General features: G+C 39.2%; 2 protein-coding genes and 1 pseudogene across 2 annotated transcripts; 1 reads left to right on the forward strand and 2 right to left on the reverse strand.

The window, feature by feature from the left end:
- The first annotated feature begins 279 nt into the window (after nucleotides 1-279).
- On the forward strand, nucleotides 280-24219 carry PLEKHA3 (pleckstrin homology domain containing A3). Its single transcript, XM_065880803.1, has 8 exons — nucleotides 280-690; nucleotides 4476-4592; nucleotides 9154-9309; nucleotides 11798-11934; nucleotides 13457-13621; nucleotides 16740-16783; nucleotides 18907-19022; nucleotides 23430-24219. Exons 1-8 carry the CDS (start codon nucleotides 651-653, stop codon nucleotides 23555-23557), a joined length of 903 nt encoding a protein of 300 aa, XP_065736875.1. The 5' UTR covers nucleotides 280-650; the 3' UTR covers nucleotides 23558-24219.
- Nucleotides 5303-5649, reverse strand: LOC136125873 (small ribosomal subunit protein eS26 pseudogene; annotated as a pseudogene).
- On the reverse strand, nucleotides 21691-21849 carry LOC136125817 (small ribosomal subunit protein eS27-like). Its single transcript, XM_065880807.1, has one exon. It carries the CDS (start codon nucleotides 21847-21849, stop codon nucleotides 21691-21693), a length of 159 nt encoding a protein of 52 aa, XP_065736879.1.
- Nucleotides 24220-24503: the final 284 nt, after the last annotated feature.

The following is a 24503-nucleotide window of genomic DNA, read 5'->3' on the forward strand; positions in this document are numbered from 1 at the left end:
CCGAGTACGCCGGTCCCGGGCCCTGAGGCTTAGGCCCCGGGGGGCCGTCGGTCCGGGGCTCTGCGTTCTGAGTGAGAGCGGGAGCCCAGGGCCGCCAGCCGAGGGCCTGTGGGAGGATGAGGAGGAGTCACGGCTCCGACCCGCCCTCCTCGCGCAGCCTCGGGCTGGGCTGAGCCGCAGCAAAGCGCGCCCGCTCCTCCAGCCCCGCCGCCGGGGAGGGGTTTCCCGGGACAAGCCGGCCCCTTTCATCCAGGAAGTGAAAGCGACGTCGGGGTCAATGAAAACAAACGAGAGATCTGGGGGAGGAAAGGAAGGCGGGCGAGGAGGAAGGAGCGCCGGGGCGCGGAAGGGAGCAGCAGGGCGGTGGGAGCGCGAGCGGGAGGCCGGCCGTGGTCCCGACTTTGCCGCCGCCTCCGGGGCTCGCCCGGGGATGTCTCAAGGCCCCCAAGCACCGCGCGGCGGCCGCCGTCCCGGCCTCTGAGGGCCGCCACGTCCCGGCAGCGCGCGCGGGCTGAGGGCTGCTCTGTGCCGGCTGGGGGCGCCCGGGGAGGGGCCCGGGCGGGCCGGGAGGGGCTGCCCAGGCCCCGCGTTTCCCCCTTCACTGCGGCCGGCGCCGGGCCAGGAGGATGCGCGGCGCCGGGCTCTGAAGCATGGAGGGAGTTCTGTACAAGTGGACCAACTATCTCACGGGTATGAGGGCTCGACTGACCGGGGTGGGGGTGGGGGCGGCGGGGAGAGAACTTGGACGGGCTCAGGCAGGGAGGCTGCGGAGAAGGCGGGTAAGGGGCTCCTCCTCCCTCCGCCGGGCCGGCGGGGACCCTCACAGCGAATCGGTTCTGTCTGGTTCCCGGGCTTAATCGCTCTCTCTGTCTCTTGTAAGTGCCCATCTGGCCTCTGCAGGGGACAGTTCGAGGCTGCGCACCATCCTGAGGGTGGGAAGTGCACCTGACCATTTCTTTGCCCGTGTAATAATACTTCTGTTTTCTCCTGTAGCTTCCGGAACCATTCCTAGTCACTCTACATGTGTTGCTGCAGTCTCTGCCTTTACTCACACTTAATTAAGCATTTTGTTGATAACTGAGTTGTTGGGGCATAGGACTGTAATGGGCCCTTTAAAATCAAGATTTCGTTTTAGGAAATCTTTTCACTGTTTCTTTTAATTTTCCTTAGCAACACGGTTTATTTTAAAAGTTCTCTTCGTTGAAGTTGTTCAAGCATAGCAAGCAAGATTTTGGAAGCTGTTCCCAGATTATATTCTCTTAGGGGTTGATTGTCAATGAGTTATCCTTATGTTTTGGTATTCAGGTAAGTGTGTGAGAAATTGTGGGAGAAAGTGCAAGACACAGAAGGTGGAGCAGGCAAATCAGTTTCACTCATGAAGTTGCTTGAAAGGAAGAACACCAAAGAACTAGGTGTTTCTGTAGAAATAAGAGACCAGCAGGGAAGGGCCCGTTTCCATGACACCAACAGTCTGGTTTATTAAAAGAGCCTTAAATCTGAGTTGTAGTCCCATCTCTGCCATCAGCTAACAGTAAGGACAAGTCACTTTTTCCTCTCAAGATCTGTCTCATAGGGCAGGGGTGATCAACTAGTTTATCCTGAAGGTGTCTTCCAACTCCAGGATTCTGTGATCTCACCAAATTAGAGGAAGGGGAGTGGATTTAAAGTAAGATTAAATAGCAAACAGATTTCTTGGTTTAGTGTAATAGGCCAGTCTTGATTTGCTGCCCACTTGTTCACTCTGCCAAAAGTATTGAACCCCTTAGTAATTGTATCATTCAACTTGTGTCCATCTGACCTTGTGCAAAATTTGCACATAAACACTTAAAGACATAAGCACTGAGCTATAATTGTCTCTTTTTTTGATTAGTTGGAATGTTAAAGGCAGATTTATAGCAGCGAATGCTTTACATTTATGATACATGGATGTTTTGTTTGCATTAGAATGTCAAACACTTCATTTCTGTAACTGGTATGTTTTAACAGGAAACATTTAATAAAACGAGGCAAATTTTTTTTATTAGGCATTTTCACATGGGCTGTTGTGAGAACAGTTATACTGTGTAGTTTAACTTTGAGATGGTAGTTACTCTGCTTTGAGATGCAGATGATCATCTCACTGCAAACATTCTAAGCGCAGTGGCTTGGGAGGTCATGTGAGGATCTTATGCATAGCCCAGAGCAATGGGTGATTACTAAGATGAGTCAAAATTTATTCCTGGAGCTAAATGTGGTCTTAGTGGCCCTCTTTCTCATCTCCTGTCGCTGAGCACCAGCTGGTTGAGCTTTTAACGTTGTGTACTTAAGGTTTTAATCTTTGCAGAGCATTTAAGTTAACTGCTAGTATGCAGTGTAGAAGCTTGATGAAATGAAATCTTTTGTCTGGAAGAATTCTATTTTTAAAATTTAAATTTGGCTCAGTGGCATGCTGATTATTACTTTTAGTTCATCTTAGGTCAGAAGGATGAATAGCTGTTCATACTAAGTGATCTTTAAGGAACCTTCCAGTCTGATGACAGTGTGCTTTAAGAATCCTTTGTAGAGAATAAGAATTTCAGTAACATTTGGTAGTTTGAGATAAAAAAGAATGTGTGTTGTGAAAAGGTATTAGAAAAAGGAATACCTATGAATTTTTTTCACAGATATAGCCCTTATATATATGTGTGAATCAATTAGAGATTGTTTCATTAAATATTTCTTCAAAGGGGTATGTAGAGATCATTAACAGTCTTAGTTAGATTAATATACTTAACTATAGTCACTTTTCAAGTTGGTACAAATTCTAAATGATCATTTTGCTCAATATTTCTTTTAAAGAGATATTGAATCACAATAATGCAGGCTTACAAAATCACAATTTGTCCTGTAGGCACACTAGACTGGGGGTAGAGGAGTGTATTTTCACCATAACCTTCTTATAATTTGTTTGCCAAGGTGAATTAATGTTTGGAAAGATACCATCCTCATCATTTCTATGCATGCCCAATACATTATGGATATACTGGATATACTGTGTATCTGTACTCTTATGGGTAACAGGCAATATCTCAGTTTTCTGTAATCATTCATTCATTCAATCACGTGAGAATTAAATTTTTTTTTAGTACCTGTTGTGTGCCAAGCACCTTTCCCAGGTTTTGGGAATTCAGTGATGAACAAGATAAAGTTCATGTACCAGAAGAACTTACCTTCTAATTTGCTAGACCTCATTAAGGAATATAGAGTTTCATAAAAAGAATTTTCCAAGCCTCTGAAACTTGGTTTTGTATATCCATCCCTCTGAACTGTATTATCACATTCCCTGCTGTTAATCTTTTTATGATTACTCAGCATTGTCATTTCAAAAGTGTTATAGGTAAAGCCTTTTGGGGAGGTAAGTCCTGGGTCTATATCAGGATGTAAGAATGATTCCCCTATCTGTCACTGTCTTGGTACTATTTGGCCCAGAAAAACTGAACTGATTAATATAGCAGACAGTGTCTAAAGTGACCAGGCTGAATGGTGATTTAACAGTCACAGAAAGAACAAGGGCAGTCGCACTGCCTCCAGCATGGTCACCATGTTATTAATCAGTGAACTGTTGTAAATTAGTGGCATGCTTGATAAGATTTCAGGGAACACTGAGTTTGGCTTGCAAGAGTGGGAGTTGAGCTTCAAGGACAGACATCATCACCCCCAGCTTCGCATTAGAGCCAAGTCTGTGATAGTTGTGTGCTGTAGTCACTGAGTCAATGCTAATTAAATGAATGATTTCAATTTCTAGCATTTCTGCCTGAGCTGTGCAACAGCAGGGCAAGGAGAGAGGAGTGGTGGCTCCATGCTCTCACCACAGGGTATGCAACTTCTGTGTGAGAGACTGTAAATCATTCAGCACTCACTGTGTGCAAGGGAGTTGGCTTAGGTGGAGTATTTTATAGGAGAGAGGAAAGCCACATTGCAGAATTAGAGGGCGAGGTGGCACTTGAGAGGTCTTCTTGTTCAATTCACTCATTTTGGAGACTGGGAATTTTTGATATTTAATGGGATGAAAATTCGTCTCAGGTTATTCAACCTGGGACAAAGAATGATAACAAAACTAGGGCTAGAATCCATGTCTTCTGTTGCTTTTTCCATTATGTTATAACCTGACTCTGTTTCCCTTAGAAAAAAGGGGCAATTGTGTTTGGGCTATTTTCTGTGTGTAGGGCTATTTTTGAAGATGGGTCTGATGGGTTGTTAATGAGAAGGTTGTAAGCCAGAATAAAGGTATTATTCCCCATATTTATTCTGATCTAGAGGTTTCTCCAGAAATCTCTTCCAGCAAAATGGAGATTGATGCAAGAGTATTTTGGGCAGATCTTGGCAATTAAAAATTTCATTGTCAGAATGTTATTTTAGAGCCAAGAAATGACATGGATGGTAAATTTTGTAATCATAGTTTTCTTTGTGATTAAAGTACTTTTTTATTGCTGTTTTGTTATTTATGATCTTTGTAGGTTGGCAGCCTCGTTGGTTTGTTTTAGATAATGGAATCCTGTCCTACTATGATTCACAAGATGATGTTTGCAAAGGGAGCAAAGGAAGTATAAAGATGGCAGTTTGTGAAATTAAAGGTAAGTGAATATATGGAATTAAATGAATTTGTAGTTAGGTAAGTAAAGGGTTCTTCAGCATACTGCAAAAAGAGGAGAAAAGCATTTCTAACCAGGAAGGGATCTTCTAATGCCATTTATCTCCTTAGCGTTCAGAAGTGGCACTTAGCATTGTTAGGCACAATTTTTGATATTTCTCCCTCTATAAATAAACTTTGAATTGAAATTCGAAGTCCTAGTCTTCCAATGTGGACTTGAAAAAGCAATTTCTTGTGGATGCCACTTTAGTGTCCATGCTGAGTCTACAAGTGTTTTCTTTCATTTTCATTGAAGCGTGTTGTAAAGATTGGAAGCTGAACTCTAAAGATGATGAGGCCAGCGCAGGTTTTTGGTAAAGTATGAACTCAGAGTCATAAACTCTGGTTCTTTGCTGAATTGGAAATAAGCTCTTCTGGGTAATAGAGATATTTTTCCTTTCTTTTTCTTCTTTTTTTAGTGATCTTGAGAGTTTCAAGGAGTACTGGTCAGGAATATTGTAGGAAGCTCCTCTATCAGAATTTGTCTGGTGTTTTTCCCATGATTAGACTGGGGTTACGGGTTTTAGGGAGGAAGATCACATCAGGAGTACATGCTGTCAACATGATACACCATTTTTTTTTCCAATGTATAATTTCCATTTTAATATTTTTTTGGAGAGGATGGTTTTTCTTCAGTCTATAAGGGCTTAGTCTTTACATGGACCTTGGTGGAGGTCATGGGGCAGCTTCCGCAGGTCTAAACTGGGGTGGGAGTGTTTGGTCCGTCTGGGATGAGCTTCACGGGAATGATTCCTGACTATCTTGCTCTGACTGGCACAACTCACGCAGTAATGTAGTTTCGATGTAAGTACAGGTGGGGAAGCACATAGGAATCGAAGACACTTCCGAAATGTCCCCGATGGCTGCGGCCTCTACTGTGTTAATTAATGACCTTAATGGTGTCCTTGGGCACGCGTTGGGCGAAGTTGGTGCAGTGAATAGGCTGCACGTGACCACGGCCCTTTTTTGGCATAACTGTTGTTCCTTCTTTTCTTCGTCATCTTGGAAGTGAGGACCCGAGAGAGCTGATATACCACTCTTGACATTAACCTTGACCACCTGTCTGAGGTAGTGTCTGTCAGATTTCTCTACTGTAAAGTTACCTTCCCCACTCCTTTTCCATACTGTGCTTTTTCAAAAGGGGAGAGAAAAGCAGTAAGTCATGCTGTAATTTTCATGAAGGAAGGTTTCATGGACCATTGATTCATTTGTGTGTGTGTGGTGGGGATATGTGGGGTGCAAGTAGGTAGGAGAAATCAGACAAAGTGGTAATGAAAAGTATTGAATTCTTCAAAGAGAATTGAAGGAAAAAATAAACCACTAGAGAAGGGCGTGTTAAACCCTACAGGGGGTCATGGCTACATAAGATATAGAAACACTTCCGCGTTGTTACTTGTATATTCTCTGAACTATATGAGGTGTAATTTTGTTTTATTTTTATAAATCACACAAGAAAAGCACATTCAAAGCATGAATTTTTATTTTTTAAAAAAATTATGGGAACTTCCCTGGCCATCCAGTGGTTAAGACTCTGTGATCCCACTGCATGGGGCACACAGGGTTTGGTACTTGGTTGGGGTAAGAGCCCACATGCCACGCACTGCAGCCACAAAAGAAAAAAAAGATATAAAAAAAATGATGGTTTTATCTCATCTTATTCTTCATATTTGATTCCAAATGAGATTCTGACTCTTGTCAGAAATCAAACTACATTCAAAGTTCAAAGATTTGACAACCTTGAGGATATTTAAAAGACTGTTAGTGGCAGAATTCTTAAGGCAACTCTAGCACTTTTTCAAGCCATGGCAGCGTTATTGTTGTCCTTGTTATTTGTTTAAAGAATAAGATACAGAAATGGGCACAGATCTTCAATATTCAGCCTTAAGAATGCTTACGAAGTGAATACACTTGTGTAATCACCACCCAGATCAAGAATTAGAATATTATCAGCATTCTAGATGCTGGGATAATAATCATGTTATCTCAGCCACTAATCTCTCTAAAAGGTTACCATTAATATGACTTTTATCACCATATTTAAGTATTGCCTGCTTTTGAACATTATATAACTGGAATAAATCAATGTTTTCTTTTGTGTCTGGCTTAACATATTTGCCAAATTCGTCTATGTTGTTCTTTGTAACAGTTCACCATTCTTACTGATGTGTTGTAATATTTTTATTGTGTGATTGTCCCACAGTTTGGCTCTCCATTCTAGTATTGATGGGTGTTTGTTTTTTCCATTTTGTTTCCATTTTGGGACTATAATAAGTAAAGCTGCCATAAACATTCTCATATATTTATTTTGTTGAACATATATATGCGTTTCTGTTCAGTATATATCTAGAACTGGAGTGGAATTGCTAAGGGAGACATTGAATATTCATACATTCAGCTTTAACAGATATTAAAAGAAATACTATTCTTGACTTTTGTTAAAACAGTAAGGCACAAAGAAGCAGACTTACAGATGTAGAGAACAAGCTAGCTGTAGAGAACAAGCTAGCGTTACCAGTGGGGAGAGAGGAGGGAGGAGGAGCAAGATAGAGGTAAAAGCTTAAGAGGCACAAACTACCGTGTATAAAATAAATAAGCTACAAGGATGTATTGTACAGCACAGGGAGTGTAGGCAATATTTTATAATAACTATAAGTAGAGTATAGTCTATAAAAATTTTTAATCACTATGTTGAATGGCTGAAACTAGTATAATGTTGTAAATCAACTATACCTCAATTTAAAAAAATTATTAAAAAAACCCAGTAAGGCAGACTTTACTCAGGTCTGTTGGAATAGGTATAGGAGCTACTGCAATGGAGTTTTGCAGTAGGGGAGAGAAATTGGGCTCAACTCTGAATACAACAAGGAAAAGTGGGAGTTTATAGCCAAGGAACAGAGTGGCAGGGGGTGGGATAGGGGAATCAGTGGATGGAAAATTATAAGGATGAAACTTCAGAGATAAAGGGGGATTCTGATTAAACAGACCTAACAGGATTCTTATTGGAGGCAGGTCAGGGTGATCAGATATTATTACCTGGGGGTGGCGGGAAGTGGAATTTGGTCAGATAAGGAGGGTGATCAGATATTGAGGGTGGGGGATTCTGGCTAAACTGACTTAGCAGGATGTTTGCTAAAAGTGGACTCTACTAGGACAGAGCTGGAAGCCCCAGATTGGGCCTAGTCAAGCAGAGGGTTCAGAAGAGCCCAACAAGTTTGATCAAGGAGAGACTTTTTGTCTCAGATAATGCCAAACTGTTTACCAAAGTAATTGTACCAATTTGTTTTTCAACTAGTATGAGAGTTTCAGTTGCTTTTCATCCTTGCCAAAGCTTACTATTAGCAATTTGAAGATTTTGAATTCTTCTACTATACCTAGTGCTATCTCATGGTGATTTTTTTTTTAAACACTAATGGATTGAATCACTGTTAAATTTATTTATTTATTTATTTTTGGCTGCGTTGGATCTTCGTTGCTGTGCACGGGCTTTCTCTAGTTGTGGCAAGCGGGGGCTACTCTTTGTAGCGGTGTGCGGGCTTCTCATTGCGGTGGCTTCTCTTGTTGCGGAGCACGGGCTCTAGGCATGCGGGCTTCAGTAGTTGTGGCACGTGGGCTCAGTAGTTGTGACTGGCGGGCTCTAGAGCACAGGCTCAGTAGTTGTGGCACACAGGCTTAGTTGCTCCTCGGCATGTAGGATCTTCCTGGATCAGGGCTCGAACCCGTGTCCTCTGCATTGGCAGGCAGATTCTTAACCGCTGCGCCACCAGGGAGATCCCTCTCATGGTGGTTTTAACTTGCATTTTTTTCAGTAACTAATGATGTTGAGTATTTTTTCAGATATTAATTAGGCATTTGAACATCCTCTTCTTTTGAAGTCCCTTTTCAAGTCTTTGGCCCAATTTCTAAACTGAGCTATCTTTCACATTGATTTGTAGGAGTTCTTCGTATAGTCTGAATGAGTTTTCATATTGCAGATAATTCTCCTGATCTGTAGTTTGTGTTTTCATTCTGTTAATGGTATCTTTTGACGAACAGAAGTTTTTAATTTCAGTAATACCCAATTTGTCAAAAATTTTTTTAATTAGAACTTTTTATGTCCTATTTAAGAAATCTTCTTGAAGGTTTATTGTTTTACCTTTTATATTTAGGTCTATTTTAGGTTGGTGGTTGACGTAAAATTCTGTAAAAAAGAGTGTGATAAGTGTGACAGGGGTACTGGTGGCCCCAGGGGAGGGAGTTCTTAGATCTCACTTTTCAGTAGTTAATTTGTTGTTGTTTTCTGTTCACATGCTACCACCACTTTGACACCACTACCAGCCTGGGTATATGTGAGAATGGTGGCTTGGAGGGTACCCCTGGATACCCCTTAAGGAGGTGTCACTGCCTGCCTCTTGAATCAGAGTTTGTTGTTTTAGGTCTGAAACATCTAATACTGTGTAAGTGATGATTTGATTCTCCACAAATTACTTGAGTTCGTGACTATATTTCCCCTTTGTTTATCATCATAGTCCATTCAGCAGACAACACAAGAATGGAATTAATCATTCCAGGAGAGCAGCATTTCTACATGAAGGCAGTGAATGCAGCTGAAAGACAAAGGTGGCTGGTTGCTTTGGGGAGCTCCAAAGCCTGTTTGTCTGACACTAGGACTAAAAAAGAAAAAGGTAACTATACATTTTTCCTTTGTGGTGAGGACATTTTCTTAAACATAAATGTAAATTGTCATGTTCACTTATAGTAATTTATCCCAAAGAAATAATCAGAAATGTAGAAGATCTATGTACATAGATGTTCATTATAGTGAAAAAATTTATAAACATTGCCAAGGTTTAAATTTAGGGGAATGGTTCAGTAAACTATATAGTGCTTTCATAGGCTGATATATTATGTGGCCAGTAAAATGTTTACAAGGAATTTTAATGATATGAGAAAATGCCCAAAGTTGAGTGATAATTGAAAAAAGCAGGATTCAAAATTACATAGCCACTCCTTGGCCAGCTCAGGAAAGATATGTAAGAATTGGTCAGGTTGTTACCTTTGGAAAGGGAATTTGTGGGAGACACTCATTTTTCACTTTATACCCTTTGACCGTAACTTTTGACTTTACCAGCTACAGATATTGCCCGTTCAAAAGCAAAGCAAGGGACTTCCCTGTTGGTCCAGTGGTTAGGACTCAGCGCTTTCACTGCCGTGGCCCTGGGTTCAATCCTTGGTCGGGGAACTAAGATCCCGCAAGCTACGCATCTGTGGCCAAAAAGAAAAAAAAAAGAGCCAAGCAAATAATTTATGGTATTAGTTCAATTATATGCAGATATAATGTGAAAATAATAACAGTATTTATATCTTGGTAGTGAGATTGCAGTTTTTTTCCCTATATATTTTTGATTTTCAAAAATTTTCACTGAACATGTATTACTTTTATAATTAAAAAACAATAGAAGTTATTTAAATTAGTGAAAACAACTAAATTGTGGGTTATTGAAAAATGAAGGCTAAGGATTGAATTTATAACAGTTTTCAAATATGTGAAAGAACATCACGGATAGAGTATGGTTAAGGGTAGGATAAGAAGGAATGAGGACTTCCTTGGTGGTCCAGTGGTTAAGACTTCGCCTTCCAATGCCAGGGGTGCGGGTTCCATTCCTGGTTGGGGAGCTAAGATCCCACGTGCCTTCACGAGCAGAAAACAAAAAAACAGAAACAATATTGTAACAAATTCAATAAAGACTTTAAAAATGGTCCACATCGAAAAAAAAAAAAGGGAATGAATAGTCACAATAGCCAAAAGGTAGAAACAACCCAAATGTTTATAGACAGATGAATGGATAAACATAGTATGGTATATACATAAAATGGTATTCAGCCTTATTATAAAGGAAGGAAATTCTAACAGATGCTCCACCAATGAATCTTGAATATGTGCTAAGTGAAATAAGCCAGTCACAAAAGGACAAATATTGTATTATTCCACTTATGTGGGGTACCTAGAGTCGTCAAATTCATAGAGACAGAAAGTCGAATGGTGATTTCTAGGGGTTAAGGGAGGGGGAAAAGGAGAGTTAGTGTTTAAAGTGTGTAGAGTTTCAGTTGGGGAAGATGAAAAAGTTCTGGAGATGGATGGTTGTACAGTAATGTGAATGTACTTAATGGCATCAAACTGTATACTTGAAAATGGTTAAAATAGTACATTTTGTTATATATATATATAGCTACAATTAAAAAGAAGGAATGGACTTAAACTTGGGTAAAAATCAATTTAGGTTAGGTTAAATGGGCAGATAGAGCTGCTTTGGTCTACTCTGGCTAGAGGGGCTTCATGACTAGTACCACAAAGCAGTGCCACTGGCTCAAAGAATATGGAGAAGCATCAGGATCTACTGTGTATACTTTTTTCCTTCCTCTGCTGCTTACACATCTAGTTTAGAAGGTATTGGTAAGTGAGTGGCTGAGATTATGGCTGGATGTTTAGTCTGTCTGGATATATTAAAGAAAGGAACATAGGCTTTTAATTAAAAAAATTCTTAAACCAATACTATGTGAAAATGAAGCTGTGAAAGGAACAGAAGAAAACAAATGAATGTTTATATAGAGCAGTTGTAACTATATAAAAGTTAAAAACTTCTGTTACCAGAATACAATAAAGAAAACTGAAAGAAAGCTGACAGATCTTGAAAAGTATTTGCAGTATTTTGGAGGGATGAAAGATTGCTATCTTTAATGCGTAAGAACTTTTATAAATTATAAATTTATCAATTTATATATTACTAAGAGAAAAACCAAACATTAGAACTGGAAAAATGTGTAAAGGACAAGAAAAGCCAATTCACAAAAAAAGAAATACAAGTGCTTATCAAATTAAAGATGAGTAATGGAATGGAAATATCCTGTATAAGGCATTCATTGTCATCAGCCTGTCTCTGGAAATTAATCTACCTAAACTTCATGTCAGACATATGACAGCCAGTTTTTTCCACCTATCTAAAGAGAAGATGTTTCCTCAGGGAAAACCTTATATTCTATTTCCAAGGTCTCATACCTCTTAAGCGACAGGTATTCATATCTATTGCCTTACTTTTTAATGATTCCATTTTGTTGTTTTGCCTCTGAAGTATGAAAATAGTCTAATTGAATGTTTGCATATGTTCCTTTCAGAAATAAGTGAAACCAGTGAATCTCTGAAAACCAAAATGTCTGAGCTTCGCCTCTACTGTGACCTCCTAATGAAGCAAGTTCATACGATCCAAGAATTTGTTCACCATGATGAGAATCATTCATCTCCCAGCATAGAGGTATATCCAAGATGATCCTTTCATGTCTGATTATGCTTTGCAGCATATGGTGGGTGAGCTTCTTACATAAGATGACAGAGAAGCATTTTCAAAATGAGTTATTCTCAGCTATTCAGACCTCTTCGTACTGTAGACTATCTGGCAGTTTGTAGGATCTTTTAGACTATGTCTGTATAACCAGAGTAAAGCAGCAAGCAGCACATTTGTCCAAGGAATCAAGGCCTGTCTTTGCAGCCAATTGATTATTTGATGGTTGGGGTAGGAAAGAAGCATTACCAGCTTTGTTCTCCAGACTAACTGCATGAGTTCATTGGACAGGTGCTGTTCTCTTTCTTTTGTAATTAGGTCCTAGCTTAACTACTGAGGGTTAATAATTTAGCTTTATAAACTAACTTAAAAAAAGAATCATTCTCAGAGCAGTGATGTAGGAATCAAAATTCAGATTTGCAGAACCTGGCTATGAAATAGGCTCATTCTTTCTGGTGAAGTAGGACCAGTGAGCCTTACTGCTCTCTGGGTGAAAGGCCAGCCTGGTTCCCAGTCCCCTTTTGCCTAACTTGGGAGAAGTGGGACAAGAAATCTTCCTACTTTTCTGTGGCCTTCTCCTACTAGGGAGGAATCTTAGGTGAGGTAGGTTGCCTTTAGATGTAAGTACGTTAAACCCTAAGGCACTTGCTGTTTCACCACAGGCTCTCTGCAGTCAGGTGCCTTTACGTCTGCTCCATTGGCTCAGGGACAGTGTCGGGGACCCAATCTTGTTCTGTCCTTCCACTCTGCCATTTTTGGTGTGTTGTTTTTTTCTCCTCATGCCCTAGCCTTCAAGGTGACTACAAGTTTGCACAGAAGCAGGAGGCAGTGGGGTAGCCAGGGTGGAGAGAGACCATCTCAGTTTGCTGTCTTTGCTTTTATCAGGGAATGAAAATCCCAGAAACCCTAGCAGACTTCTCATTATCTTTTTAGTCTGGGTCCATGAAAACTAGGAAAAATGAGTATTTGACAAAGGGTCATGGAATAGACATGACTGACTTAGACCAGTCTATATTCATCCCTCAGGAACAAGGCACTCTGCTGTCCCCAAAAGAACTTGGAGTTTTTATTCTACCAAGGAAGAAATGGGAGAATGTGCGTGGGGTAGACATGAATTCTACCTGGCACTCAGTAACCCTCATGGTGTTCCACTGCTGTGATTACCTTTGGAATTCTGATAGTTAGAAACTTACAGTCTAGGTTAGGTTTATTTAAGATAAATTTTTGTACACAGTTTTTCAATATGATACTTCGTTTAAATGCAAGAGTTATTTTTTTCTTGGAGTCTAATTTCATACATTGTTTACCTGAGAGACAGATAATTCTTATTCATGCATTGCTTTAATTTTCTAAGGTAATGCATTTTAAACAGATTTGAGCATAACCTAGTAAGGTATCCATTGAAGGTAATGTTTCATTATTTGATGGTAAGGTGGTGCGTGAATCCACATAGTTGTGTGTGAGTCCGTTCAACTTTTTGCATGTAATTTTTCAGAACATGAATGAAGCCTCTTCTCTACTTAGTGCCACGTGTAATACATTCATCACAACGCTTGAGGAATGTGTGAAGATAGCGAATGCCAAGTTTAAACCTGAGATGTTTCAGCTGTGCCATCCGGATCCCTTAGTTTCTCCTGTGTCACCTTCTCCTGTTCAAATGGTTGGAATTTCTGGTTTTTCTTCCAGTGATACTGCATGTGGTTTTGTTTTTGTGTTTATTTTTAAGGCTGGAAACTGTCAGTAGGAGGGAAATAGTCAACAGGTTGAATTTTTTTTTTTTACTGTACTCAGATTCTGTATGGGAGCCTCTCAGCTGATGGGCTCAACATGAGCCAAGGTCCTGATCCCCTCCCCTTGGAAGGGCTATGCCATTTACCCCAGTGTGTCAGGAAAATATTATAGTGCTCTGTGGGTGCTGTGACATGAAAAGGTTGGGTAACACTCTTCTATTTGGTAAAAACACCACTATGGGGTGAAGATTTACTCACAAGGGGATAAAATTAAGTAAATTTTTAGAGGAGCTGTAAGGGATTCGAAACAACATGTTACAGGGGAAAGAGTATTTTATAGTCAGCATTTGGATTTGAACCTTCCAAATAGGCAAGTTACTTAATCTCTCTGGGCTTCATTTTTTTCATCTGTAAATTACAGTGTTTTTTACATCAGAGGTAGATGTAACCTGTTTAATGTTAGGTCCTTAACATTAGGTTCTTATCTTCTGATTACTCTGAACAGGGAGTACTCTTTTTGCCAAGGGTGATGGATTCATTTTCCTTTTCAAGGTAATAAACTTGCCCTAGCATGCTGTGGGGAACTTGGAGGTGAGATGAGGTTTGATGAAACCTTACATGTTTTTCATCAAACTATTTTCGTGAGCTCTTTTTTGGAATGAAGAATGCCACCTGGCTCTTATTTTAGCAATTACCTGCAGACCTATTTGTTGGCAGAAATAATAGGGTACAACTTATTCTGAGGTTCTCTTAACCACCACAGCAAATTTGGTCATATGAGAATTAGTAAAGATTATTACCTAAATTTATTTAGATCATTATTTTCCTAAAGTGTTAAAAAAATTTTTTTTTATTTGGTTGCTGTGCAACTGAGTATTAGTTGCAGCTCACCGGCTCCTTAGTTGCAGCACATGGGCTCCTTAGTTGAGGCAGGCAAGCTCCTTAGTTGCAGCATGCGAACTCTTAGTTGCGACATGCATGTGGGATCTAGTTCCCTGACCAGGGATTGAACCTGGGCCCCCTGCGTTGCGAGCGTGGAGTCTTAACCACCGCGCCACTAGGGAAGTTCTAGATCATTGATTTCTAAATAATTTATGATGGACCAACAGCGTCCTCTGAGATAGGTATACCATGAAAATGAGTTTTATGGCCAGATTAGTTTGGGAAGTTCTAGGTTAACTTAAACAAATTGGGTTTCGCTGATGTAGGACTTCTTAGAACCTCTTTTATGCTAAAGTGTATTATGAATCTCTGAGGAGAGGTGGTGTGTAGTATTTTCTGAAATTTATTTGATGATTGAACCCTTTTGTTTATTTTTTAATAACTCAGAGGACTGTGTTGTTTAGTAGAACACAGTTTGACAATGTTGCTTTTTAGAACAATTTTAGGTTTATTGTGGACTGCTAAATAACATGTATAGTTGAACAAAAAATCCTGATCTTTTGAGATGGATGTATAGTGCTATGTTCCTGAGCTTGATATACAAGGGGTACACTGTATTTTTTTTAAGGTGGACTTTATAGAATCAAATATAATGAAAACACCTCAAACCTGCCTAATTTCTTCATTGAACTTCTGAGGAGAATGCCTTCTGTTACAAATGTTCTATAGTCCAGAGAGGTCATATGTGTATTTTATGTATAAGAAGCTATAATAACTGTCTCTTTTAAACTAAAACTTTTTATCAGTAGAAACATTACAAGAAATCCAATAAGTTAATCTAGGAAATACTGGTTAGAGGCCACTTATTTTTCCTCACTGTGCCATTTTACTTCATACATAAGGCAAAAATTGTGGCTTACGGTAAATAGTTCTGGAGACACATAGCATGGAAAGTAAGGTCAGACAGTCTTCAAGAGGAAATCTTTTTCTTTCTTTTTCTTTAACGACATGAGTAAATGAAAAATAAAGCTGAAAAATTTGAGAATTCCAAAATTAACTTGATCTTTATAACTACTTTATATGGTTATCTCATCGTGTCCCTCTTTAAATTAACTTGCACTCAGTTATATTTCAAATCATCATAGAAGTTTAAACAATTGTCATTTTGATCCACAGATAATTGTAGTGGGGGTGTTGCTGCGTGAGTAATCCTAAGGGAAGTGATTTCTGTTAAAGGAGATGTTAATGTCCAGTTGCATCTTTATTTTAATCATATTAGATATCCTTGGACTACAAATTGGATGGGTCATAATTGTTCTCATTTCAACTGGGATTTCTCAGAGCAACTGTAGAAGGCATTTACGTAACATAACTGTTAGACTTGGACTCACTTGTAAGACTTGAGCCCCTGTATATAAAGCAACCATCGTTAGCCTTTGATATAAGCATTGCTTTTTTTGCTACTTTGCTAAGCATTGAAATAATCTACTTGGCTGCCTCTGTTTTTTTGGTGGAGTAGTTAGATCTAAATCATGTTTCATATTTGTCATATTTATTAATACTCTGCTGACTCAGATTTTATTTATTTATTTATATTTTAAGTGTATGTTTTTAGAAACCTATTTGAGGCTTAGGGTTCCTCTTCTGAGTTCTTAAAAGACTTGAATAATTAATGCTGTTTTCCATGAAAACCACACTTTAGAACATCTGTGTAATAGCTACCTGAATAATGAATGGTAAGGAGAAGCTCTACCCTTTAAAAAAAAAGAGAGAGACATTTATTAGATTATTTTCTTTTCTGGCTTGCTGGATACTCCTTTTCATCACAAATAGTGTGATTTTTTGGGGACTTGTTAAGTATACTGTTTTTTATATCTTTATACAAACACATGTAGTATATATATATTATAAAATTCAGTTTTTAATATTGAGAAAACAATCCAGCATGTTTTTGTATGTGTTGAGAAAGATTTCAGTTAATAATTATTGGGGAGAAAGCTTGATATTGTGCTAATAATGTTACTTGGGTCTGTAAAAAATAAATTTTTTGGCCAGCCATCTTTTTCTTTGAGTAAATTTATGTTAATTATGATAATAATAATATATTAGAGCTGTCTTATTCTACTTGATATATGAATTATGCTTATTTTCTTTTTAAATTTCTAGATGAAGCGTTCTGTCAGCCACCCTGGTTCTTGCAGTTCAGAGAGGTAAAATAACCTTTTCTTCTGACCAAGTTCTCTCAAAATTATACCTACTTAGGGAACTTCCTTGGGTCTTTAACATAAAGTGGAATGTAAACTCTGTATGGGCAAAGTCTGGTTCTGATTTGCTCAGCATTATTTCTCTTAGTGCTTAGTATAGGGTCTGGCCCCAGTAGGTTGTAGGTAAAGAAAAAAAATGAGTGAATAAATTAGTCAGCAAGGTAAGCACCTTGCCAGCTATCATACTTTTTTTAGATGTAAATTGTATCCAACGATGGTTAATAGAAATCCATTTTTGATGTATTAAGGCTCCAAGCTTAGGCTTATTTTACTACAGTTTTTTATAGCATCATATATTCATGCTGAGCTGTTGTTATAATAGGAGCTAAGGTGTTACTGAAAAGAGAGAAAAACTATTGCTATTTTAAAGTATTTTAAAGTATTTAAAGTATTTAAAATATTTTAAAATATTTTAAAGTATTCATATCAACACATTTAAAAAATTTACATTATAGATCCTGCCAATATCCCAGGCTATTTTATCTTGGTAGGTAACATTCTTTTAAGTTGCTATGGTTGTCTTATTATGGTTGTCTTTGGAAAATGATGAAATTATAGTGATATTAGCATTTATTTCTCTACATCAATATAGGGGTAGGGGAAAAAAAAGGTTATTGTAGGATTATATGAAATCACATGTGTGAAACTTTAGAAAATTGTAAAGCACTATAGAATTAATCTTTCATTCAGTAAACATCTATTGAGTGCCTACCAAAAGAAAAAAAAGTGCTAACTGAACCCCCTTATTATTTTGTCACTTTATTTTTCCCTCTGATGGTTATGTAATTGATTGAACTGTTATGTGCTGAGAGGAGTCCAGTGATGTGTGTATCTAATCCTATCAGGGAATGAAGAGTTTCATCAACTGAATTTTCCAGAAAAATAAAAGTTTGATTCCTTTAACAAACTTTTATCTTGATGACAGAATTTTTTTGACCTGTATTTTATCCTTTCTACCTTATTAAATAAGATATAATAAGAATTTTTAAACTTTTTTTTTTTTTTTTCGGTACGTGGGCCTCTCACTGCTGTGGCCTCTCCCGTTGCGGAGCACAGGCTCCGGACGCACAGGCCCAGCGGCCATGGCTCACGGGCCCAGCCGCTCTGCGGCATGTGGGATCCTCCCGGACCGGGGCATGAACCTGTGTCCCCTGCATCGGCAGGCGGACTCTCAACCACTGCGCCACCAGGGAAGCCCAACTTTTTTTTTTTTGATGAATCAAAATTGTCATTTAGAACAGTAATGTTGGGCTATCATCCAGTGGTAGTTGAGGTGCTGTTGAGTGGTGGTGATTTGCTTCTGTGTTGAATTTTTTAGGTTGATTTTTCTAGTTTTCTGGTTTTCCAGACTGATTTTTTTTTTTTTTTTTTTTTTTGGTATGCGGGCCTCTCACTGCCGTGGCCTCTCCCATTACGGAGCACAGGCTCCGGACGCGCAGGCTCAGCAGCCATGGCTCACGGGCCCAGCCGCTCTGCGGCATGTGGGATCTTCCCGGACCGGGGCACGAACCTGTGTCCCCTGCATCGGCAGGCAGACCCTCAACCACTGTGCCACCAGGGAAGCCCCAGACTGATTTTTTTAAAACTAGTTTTCCTAGCCTCCATTTGCCGTCTTTATCCGCTCTTGTTGCTCTCAGTGAGTTGGCTTCTAGCGTGCTCCCACGCTGCTTGCCCGTCCCCTTCGCTCTGCTGTTTTAGATTGGCTATGGATGACGCTAGATGCATGCACTTGTGAAATCCATAACTTTTAGTTTTTAAACACTTGTTAACCATCTGATATGTTTACTCTCTAGCTGGACCTTCCTCTATAAAAGAAATCACTTCTTCATTGTACCTCTTTTCCTTTTAATTTGGCTCAGAGGCTGTATTCCCCAGCTTACCAACTAGATTCTAAATGATTTGACTTGTTTGTGGCCTGATCTCTGAAGGAGTAGAATGTTGCTAAAATAGAACTTTGGGTATTAAAATAGTTCTTCTTTCATTTAAAGAGAAATCATTGAAAACTGCAGTTGAGGGTGTTTTCATTTGTTGAAGTCCTTAAAATTTAATGCTTTTTATTTAACTTGCAGGAGTAGCCACTCTATAAAAGAAACAGTGTCTACACTTCACCGACTCTCCCAGCGGCGCCGAAGAACCTACTCAGATACAGACTCTTGTAATGATGTTCCTCTCGAAGACCCAGATAGTAAGTTAGAAGGGCTGTGTCTCTCCCTTTGGCCTATTCAGCAAAATTGGTGTGGGGCTCTGTAATTGTTGAAATGAAGGATACTGACAGTGAACAATGTACTTTGCCCGTGAATTCAGAGCTAAGCAACTAGCACACAATCAACAGAAGCTCTTATATCCTCTTACAGTCACCTTTGTTATTAGGAAGTACTAAGTATCTCTTTGTAAGTGCCATATCTTAGATTTATATATGTAATATCAAAATCTTTTACTCCCACTGCATTTTAGTAATCTCTTAGTAATTTATATTCCCATTGTGTTTGCATTTAAAAAACATGTTAGAAGAAAGCATAAATTGTAGGTAGGATTCTAGGGGAAAATAAAGGCAAGTTCTAAGTTCAAAGAAAAAAAATCAGCATTGTTACTTAAAGAATTTGAAATGGCCAAGGACAATAATTTTTTCTGGTGATGGTGATGAATTATAATAACATTTATTCCTGTACCTTTTCTTCCTTATTATTAAAGAGTCAGCATACTGTGATTGAATACTTTAGGAAAGGTTTTGTGATTTATGTTAAAATTTAATCATTTTTCTCTTCAGAGAAAAAGCTTTGAAAGTCAGTCAGAATATCTACTTCGACAGTAGTGACCATGATTTTCAGTGAATGCAAATATGGTATTATTATTACAACTCCATTAATAGACTTTTGCTTTTCAGAGTCTTTACTATTGCCCATGAAACATGTGGGATAGAAATTACATACAGTTCTCAATTAAGCAACAGATTGTGTTCCAAGAGTTTATTTGTAAGTCAGCTGTTTGGAACAAGATTTTATTTCCCTTATGGAAATGACATGGTGAATGGTGGTTAAATTCTTTAGATGGCCTAGAAGAGCCCGGCTAATTTATAGTGTGGCTGAAATGGGACTAAACAATGGTGTTGGATTTCTAGTATTTGAATATATTGAAAACATTGTATAAAATAGAGTTGCTTTACTTAACCAGAAGGTTAAACAGGTTTAATTAGAGAAGAAATGTAAAGTTCATGAAAATGGTTGAGATTCTAAAGGGGACTGCTGATCATTTTCAGATTTTTCGAAGTTGATGGCATTTTTTTTTCGGTACACGGGCCTGTCACTGTCGTGGCCTCTCCCGTTGCAGAGCACAGGCTCTGGATGCGCAGGCTCAGCGGCCATGGCTCACGGGCCCAGCCGCTCTGCGGCATGTGGGATCTTCCCAGACTGGGGCACGAACCCGTGTCCCCTGCATCGACAGGCCCCACTGCGCCACCAGTGAAGCCCGGCATGTTTTTAAAAAATAAATTTATTTATTTATATTTGGCTGTGTTGGGTCTTTGGTGCTGTGTGTGGGCTTTCTTTAGTTGAGGCGAGCGGGGTCTACTCTTCGTTGTGGTGCATGGGCTTCTCATTGCGGTGGCTTCTCTTGTTGTGGCGCACAGGCTCTAGGCGCCTGGGCTTCAGTAGTTGTGGCACGTGGGCTCACTAGTTGTGGCTCACGGGCTCTAGAGTGCAGGCTCAGTAGGTGTGGTGCACAGGCTTAGTTGCTCCGCGGCATGTGGGATCTTCCCGGACCAGGGCTCAAACCCGTGTCCCCTGCATTGGCAGGAGGATTCTTAACCACCGCGCCACCAGGGAAGCCTGCATTTTTTTTTTTTTAATGCCCATTTTTCTTACAGAACTAATCTATTTATTGATATAGAACACTATGCTCATTATCATTTTGAATATAAGTTGGGGCAATGAGTAAAGAAATGAAAGAAGGAAAAGAATTGAGTGTTGAAAAGGGTTGGGAGAAACTTTCCTGGGCCAATTTACTAGATCTTGGAAGTGATAAGAAAAAGAGGAAAATGGTTAAAGAGCTTAAGTATGGGAAAAAATGTCACCTGGGGCAGGTAACATACATTCTGATTTACCTTGCTCTTTCTGCCTTTTATACATGACCCTTTTCATCCAGAGCTTATGAAAGAGTTCTATTCTGCCTTGTACTTTTCTTTAGATGCCATTTCTTTTTTTAAATTTTGAGGCTGCGTTGGGTCTTCGTTGCTGCACACAGGCTTTCTCTAGTTGCGGTGAGTGGGGGCTGCTCTTTGTTGTGGTGCGGGGGCTTCTCATTGTGGTGGTTTCTCTTGTTGTGGAGCATGGGCTCTAGGTGCGTGGGCTCAGTAGTTGCAGCACACGGGCTCAGTAGTTGCGACACCAAGCCCTAGAGCGCGTGGGCTTCAGTAGTTGTGGCGCACAGGCTCAGTAGTTGTGGCTTGCGGGCTTAGTTGCTCTGCGGCATGTGGGATCTTCCTGGACCAGGGCTCAAACCCGTGTCCCCTGCATTGGCAGGTGGATCCTTAACCACTGCGCCACCAGGGAAGTCCTGCCATTTCTTTTTTTTAAGGGCGTCATTTTCATTGGTTATAGCTAAATTAATTCTTTTAAAGCCAGCCATTTTCCTTAGCTCTCTTCTCTTTTAGGCACTCTGGTTCTGAATTTTTTTTTTTTTTTTTTTTTTTTGCCCGTAATCAATACTTTATTGAAGAACTGACACCAAAATAGGAGAGTGCTGTTGTATACCTTACAAAATTAAACATAATTAATTATCTTGGTAGATTAACTGGAATTACTGAACTGATAAGGCTTTCTGCGATAGAACACAAATTCAGGAAGTTGTGTGGATCATCAGTGTTGCTTTCTTCTAAATGAACACCCTTCTGTGAGTCTGGCCTTTCCTACTGTCGGCTGGCACAACACGGTCGAACAGCCTACACAAAGCACCACTGTCTGAGCATGGCTGTAAACCGTGGTAATCTTGTAGCAGCCTGGACGTTTTACATCCATAAAATAAGAATTTGGACTTTGAACCAGCTGTTTCTTTCTATGTTTTTTCTTTTCCTCTTCCAAGGAAGGATGCAGTAAATCTCTAGCTAAAGGCAAGGCATGTTGATCCTTTCGCAGGCCCAGCCCGTGCAGATCTCTAAGGCGACACCCCTAGCGAACCTGGTTCTGAATTTTTTTTTTGCCGTATGCAGGCCTCTCGCAGGCCTCTCACTGTTGTGGCCTCTCCTGTTGCGGTCCGGACCCGCAGGCTTAGCGGCCGTAGCTCATGGGCCCAGCCACTCCGCGGCATGTGGAATCTTCCCAGACCGGGGCACGAACCTGTGTCCCCTGCATCGGCAGGCGGACTCTCAACCACTGCGCCACCAGGGAAGCCCTGGTTCTGAATTTTTGAAAACTGTTTTTATAAGATCTCAGTGTAAATATTCCACTTAACATCCCCTAATTTAGCTGTTAAGGAGGGTAACAAAATTAGTTACACACACACACACCCATACATGCATTAATGTTTATATACACAGACGTTAATATTTTTATACATACATATATCTCACCTCTCTAGAACTTTTTAAAATTGGCAAGTGTAGGGTAGGCCACTAAGGATATCTAAGATATCCTTATTAATCTAAGGATAAATCTAATTTATCCTTAGATTTCCTTCTGTTTATCCTAAAGTTTAGTGTCCCAGTTAGTTGACAAAGCAGAGACTGAATTAGTGCTCTTTCTTAGAAAGTATGTTCTGCAAATTAGCAATCTTAGTTGAAAGTCTTTATTGCAGCATATTCTTTTTCTTGAGATATGCAGCTGCTTCTACTTTTATTAACTAGTTTTAAAAATTATAAAAGTAATAAATGTTCATGCTAAATTAAAAAAATATGTACATGTGAAAGTGAATAGGACCATGCCAGTGTGTTTGATGTGCTCACTTGGCAGCTGCAGTGATAGTTTTGTGAGCTGCATCCCATATGGAGATGTGAGAACTTTCACTGTGACATACCTTGTCAGCTTTCCTCAGAAAGTCTTGTGATACTTTGCTGTGTACTTAAAACTAACACAACATGGTAAATCAGCTATACTCCAATAAAATTAAAATATTAAAAAAAAAAAGAAAGAAAAAGAAAGTCTTGTGATGAAAAGAGCAAGACCTGAATTAGTTCCAGTTCTGTTATTGTGTGATTCTTGAGTTAGGCCTGTAATCTTTTTTGGGACTTGGTTTCTTTGCCTAGAAAACGAGGAGGACACCAACAGCATTAAAGCGATCAGGTTGGAAAAGCGATAGTTAAGAAAGACTAAATTCAATTCAGCAAATACTTATTGGCTGCTCATGTGTGCCAACCTTGGTTCTAGCAATGAACAAAACAAGTATCTCTCCTTCAGATAGTTTCATAATTTCTCAGGAACTCTGAAGTTTCTCCTTACAACTGCCAATACTAGAAAAGTTACGTTTTTACTCTTAAACAAACGATCAGAAAGTTAGCAGGAAGCTAAAGGAATTTCATGTCCCTGAATAGGAAATATTCTTTCATGGAGGACTGGAGTTACTATTGATAGGATGTTTAACCTTTTAATCAATTTCTTAATAGGACCTGTTCACTGTTCCAGAAATACACTTAATGGAGATTTGGCATCAGCAACCATTCCTGAAGAAAGCAGACTTATGGCCAAAAAAAAATCTGAATCGGAAGATCCTCTTCCATCCTTCTCTTCCTGAGGAAACGGAAGTGTCCAACTTCCTCTAAGTATTGCTATGCAAAAGCTGCTGTAATTAAACTATGTTATAGGGAGTAATTTTTCCCTTAGGATTTCTCTGCACTTTATAGAATATTGTAAAACAAACAAAAAACAACCCACATACCTTTGAAGTGTATTTTATCTTTATATAGTTTATTTGCAAGAGTATTTTCCTAATAACTTCACAGTATGAATGTGCATCTTTTTTTTTTTGAACAAATGATGGTGTAACATTTTGACATCTGTAAGGACAAATGTAGATATTTTTCTAAAATACTGTGAGGGACTGACATCTTAGTCAGTGTGTATTGTAGCTTATAAACATGAAATCTTATAAACCTAAGGTTTCAGTTTGACAGAAGTGTGATATATGTAACTTGTGCCATGGACCAAATGGTCACTTTAACCCAGCTGAAAGTGAGTTACGGTCGCAGCTTGATGGTGTTTGTATTATATTCCTTTAAGCAAAAAGGAAACATTTAATATTCGAAATATTTTTACCCCAAATACCATGACATTGAGGATTTTTTAAAAACGAGATTGTGCTGTCCTTTGTATATGAAGTTGACACTACTGATTTATCAATACCAAATATTGGGTTAAAGTATTTAATTTTTACTTATTTATTTTTCTGTTGCATCAGAAAAAATGATTGCATCCTAACTTTTATGACCTACCAAATTTAAGATGTGTATACCTTGTTATTTACATTGTTCTAGAAAAGAGGTTAATATTGTAGTGACCTTGCTCACTTCCACCAGAGAAATAAATGACTTGCAATGGAAGAGGATTTTAGTGCTTTTTTCCGAAAATAGACGTAAGCTGCTGTTGTAAGGTATTAATGTTTGCGGCTCTTTAGAATATCTAGACATTTTTTATTTATGAATACTTATAAAAAAGGAATCTGTCAAGGTGACTGCCCTACA

This window comes from Phocoena phocoena, chromosome 7 (assembly GCF_963924675.1).
Source record: "Phocoena phocoena chromosome 7, mPhoPho1.1, whole genome shotgun sequence".
NCBI lineage: Eukaryota > Metazoa > Chordata > Mammalia > Artiodactyla > Phocoenidae > Phocoena > Phocoena phocoena.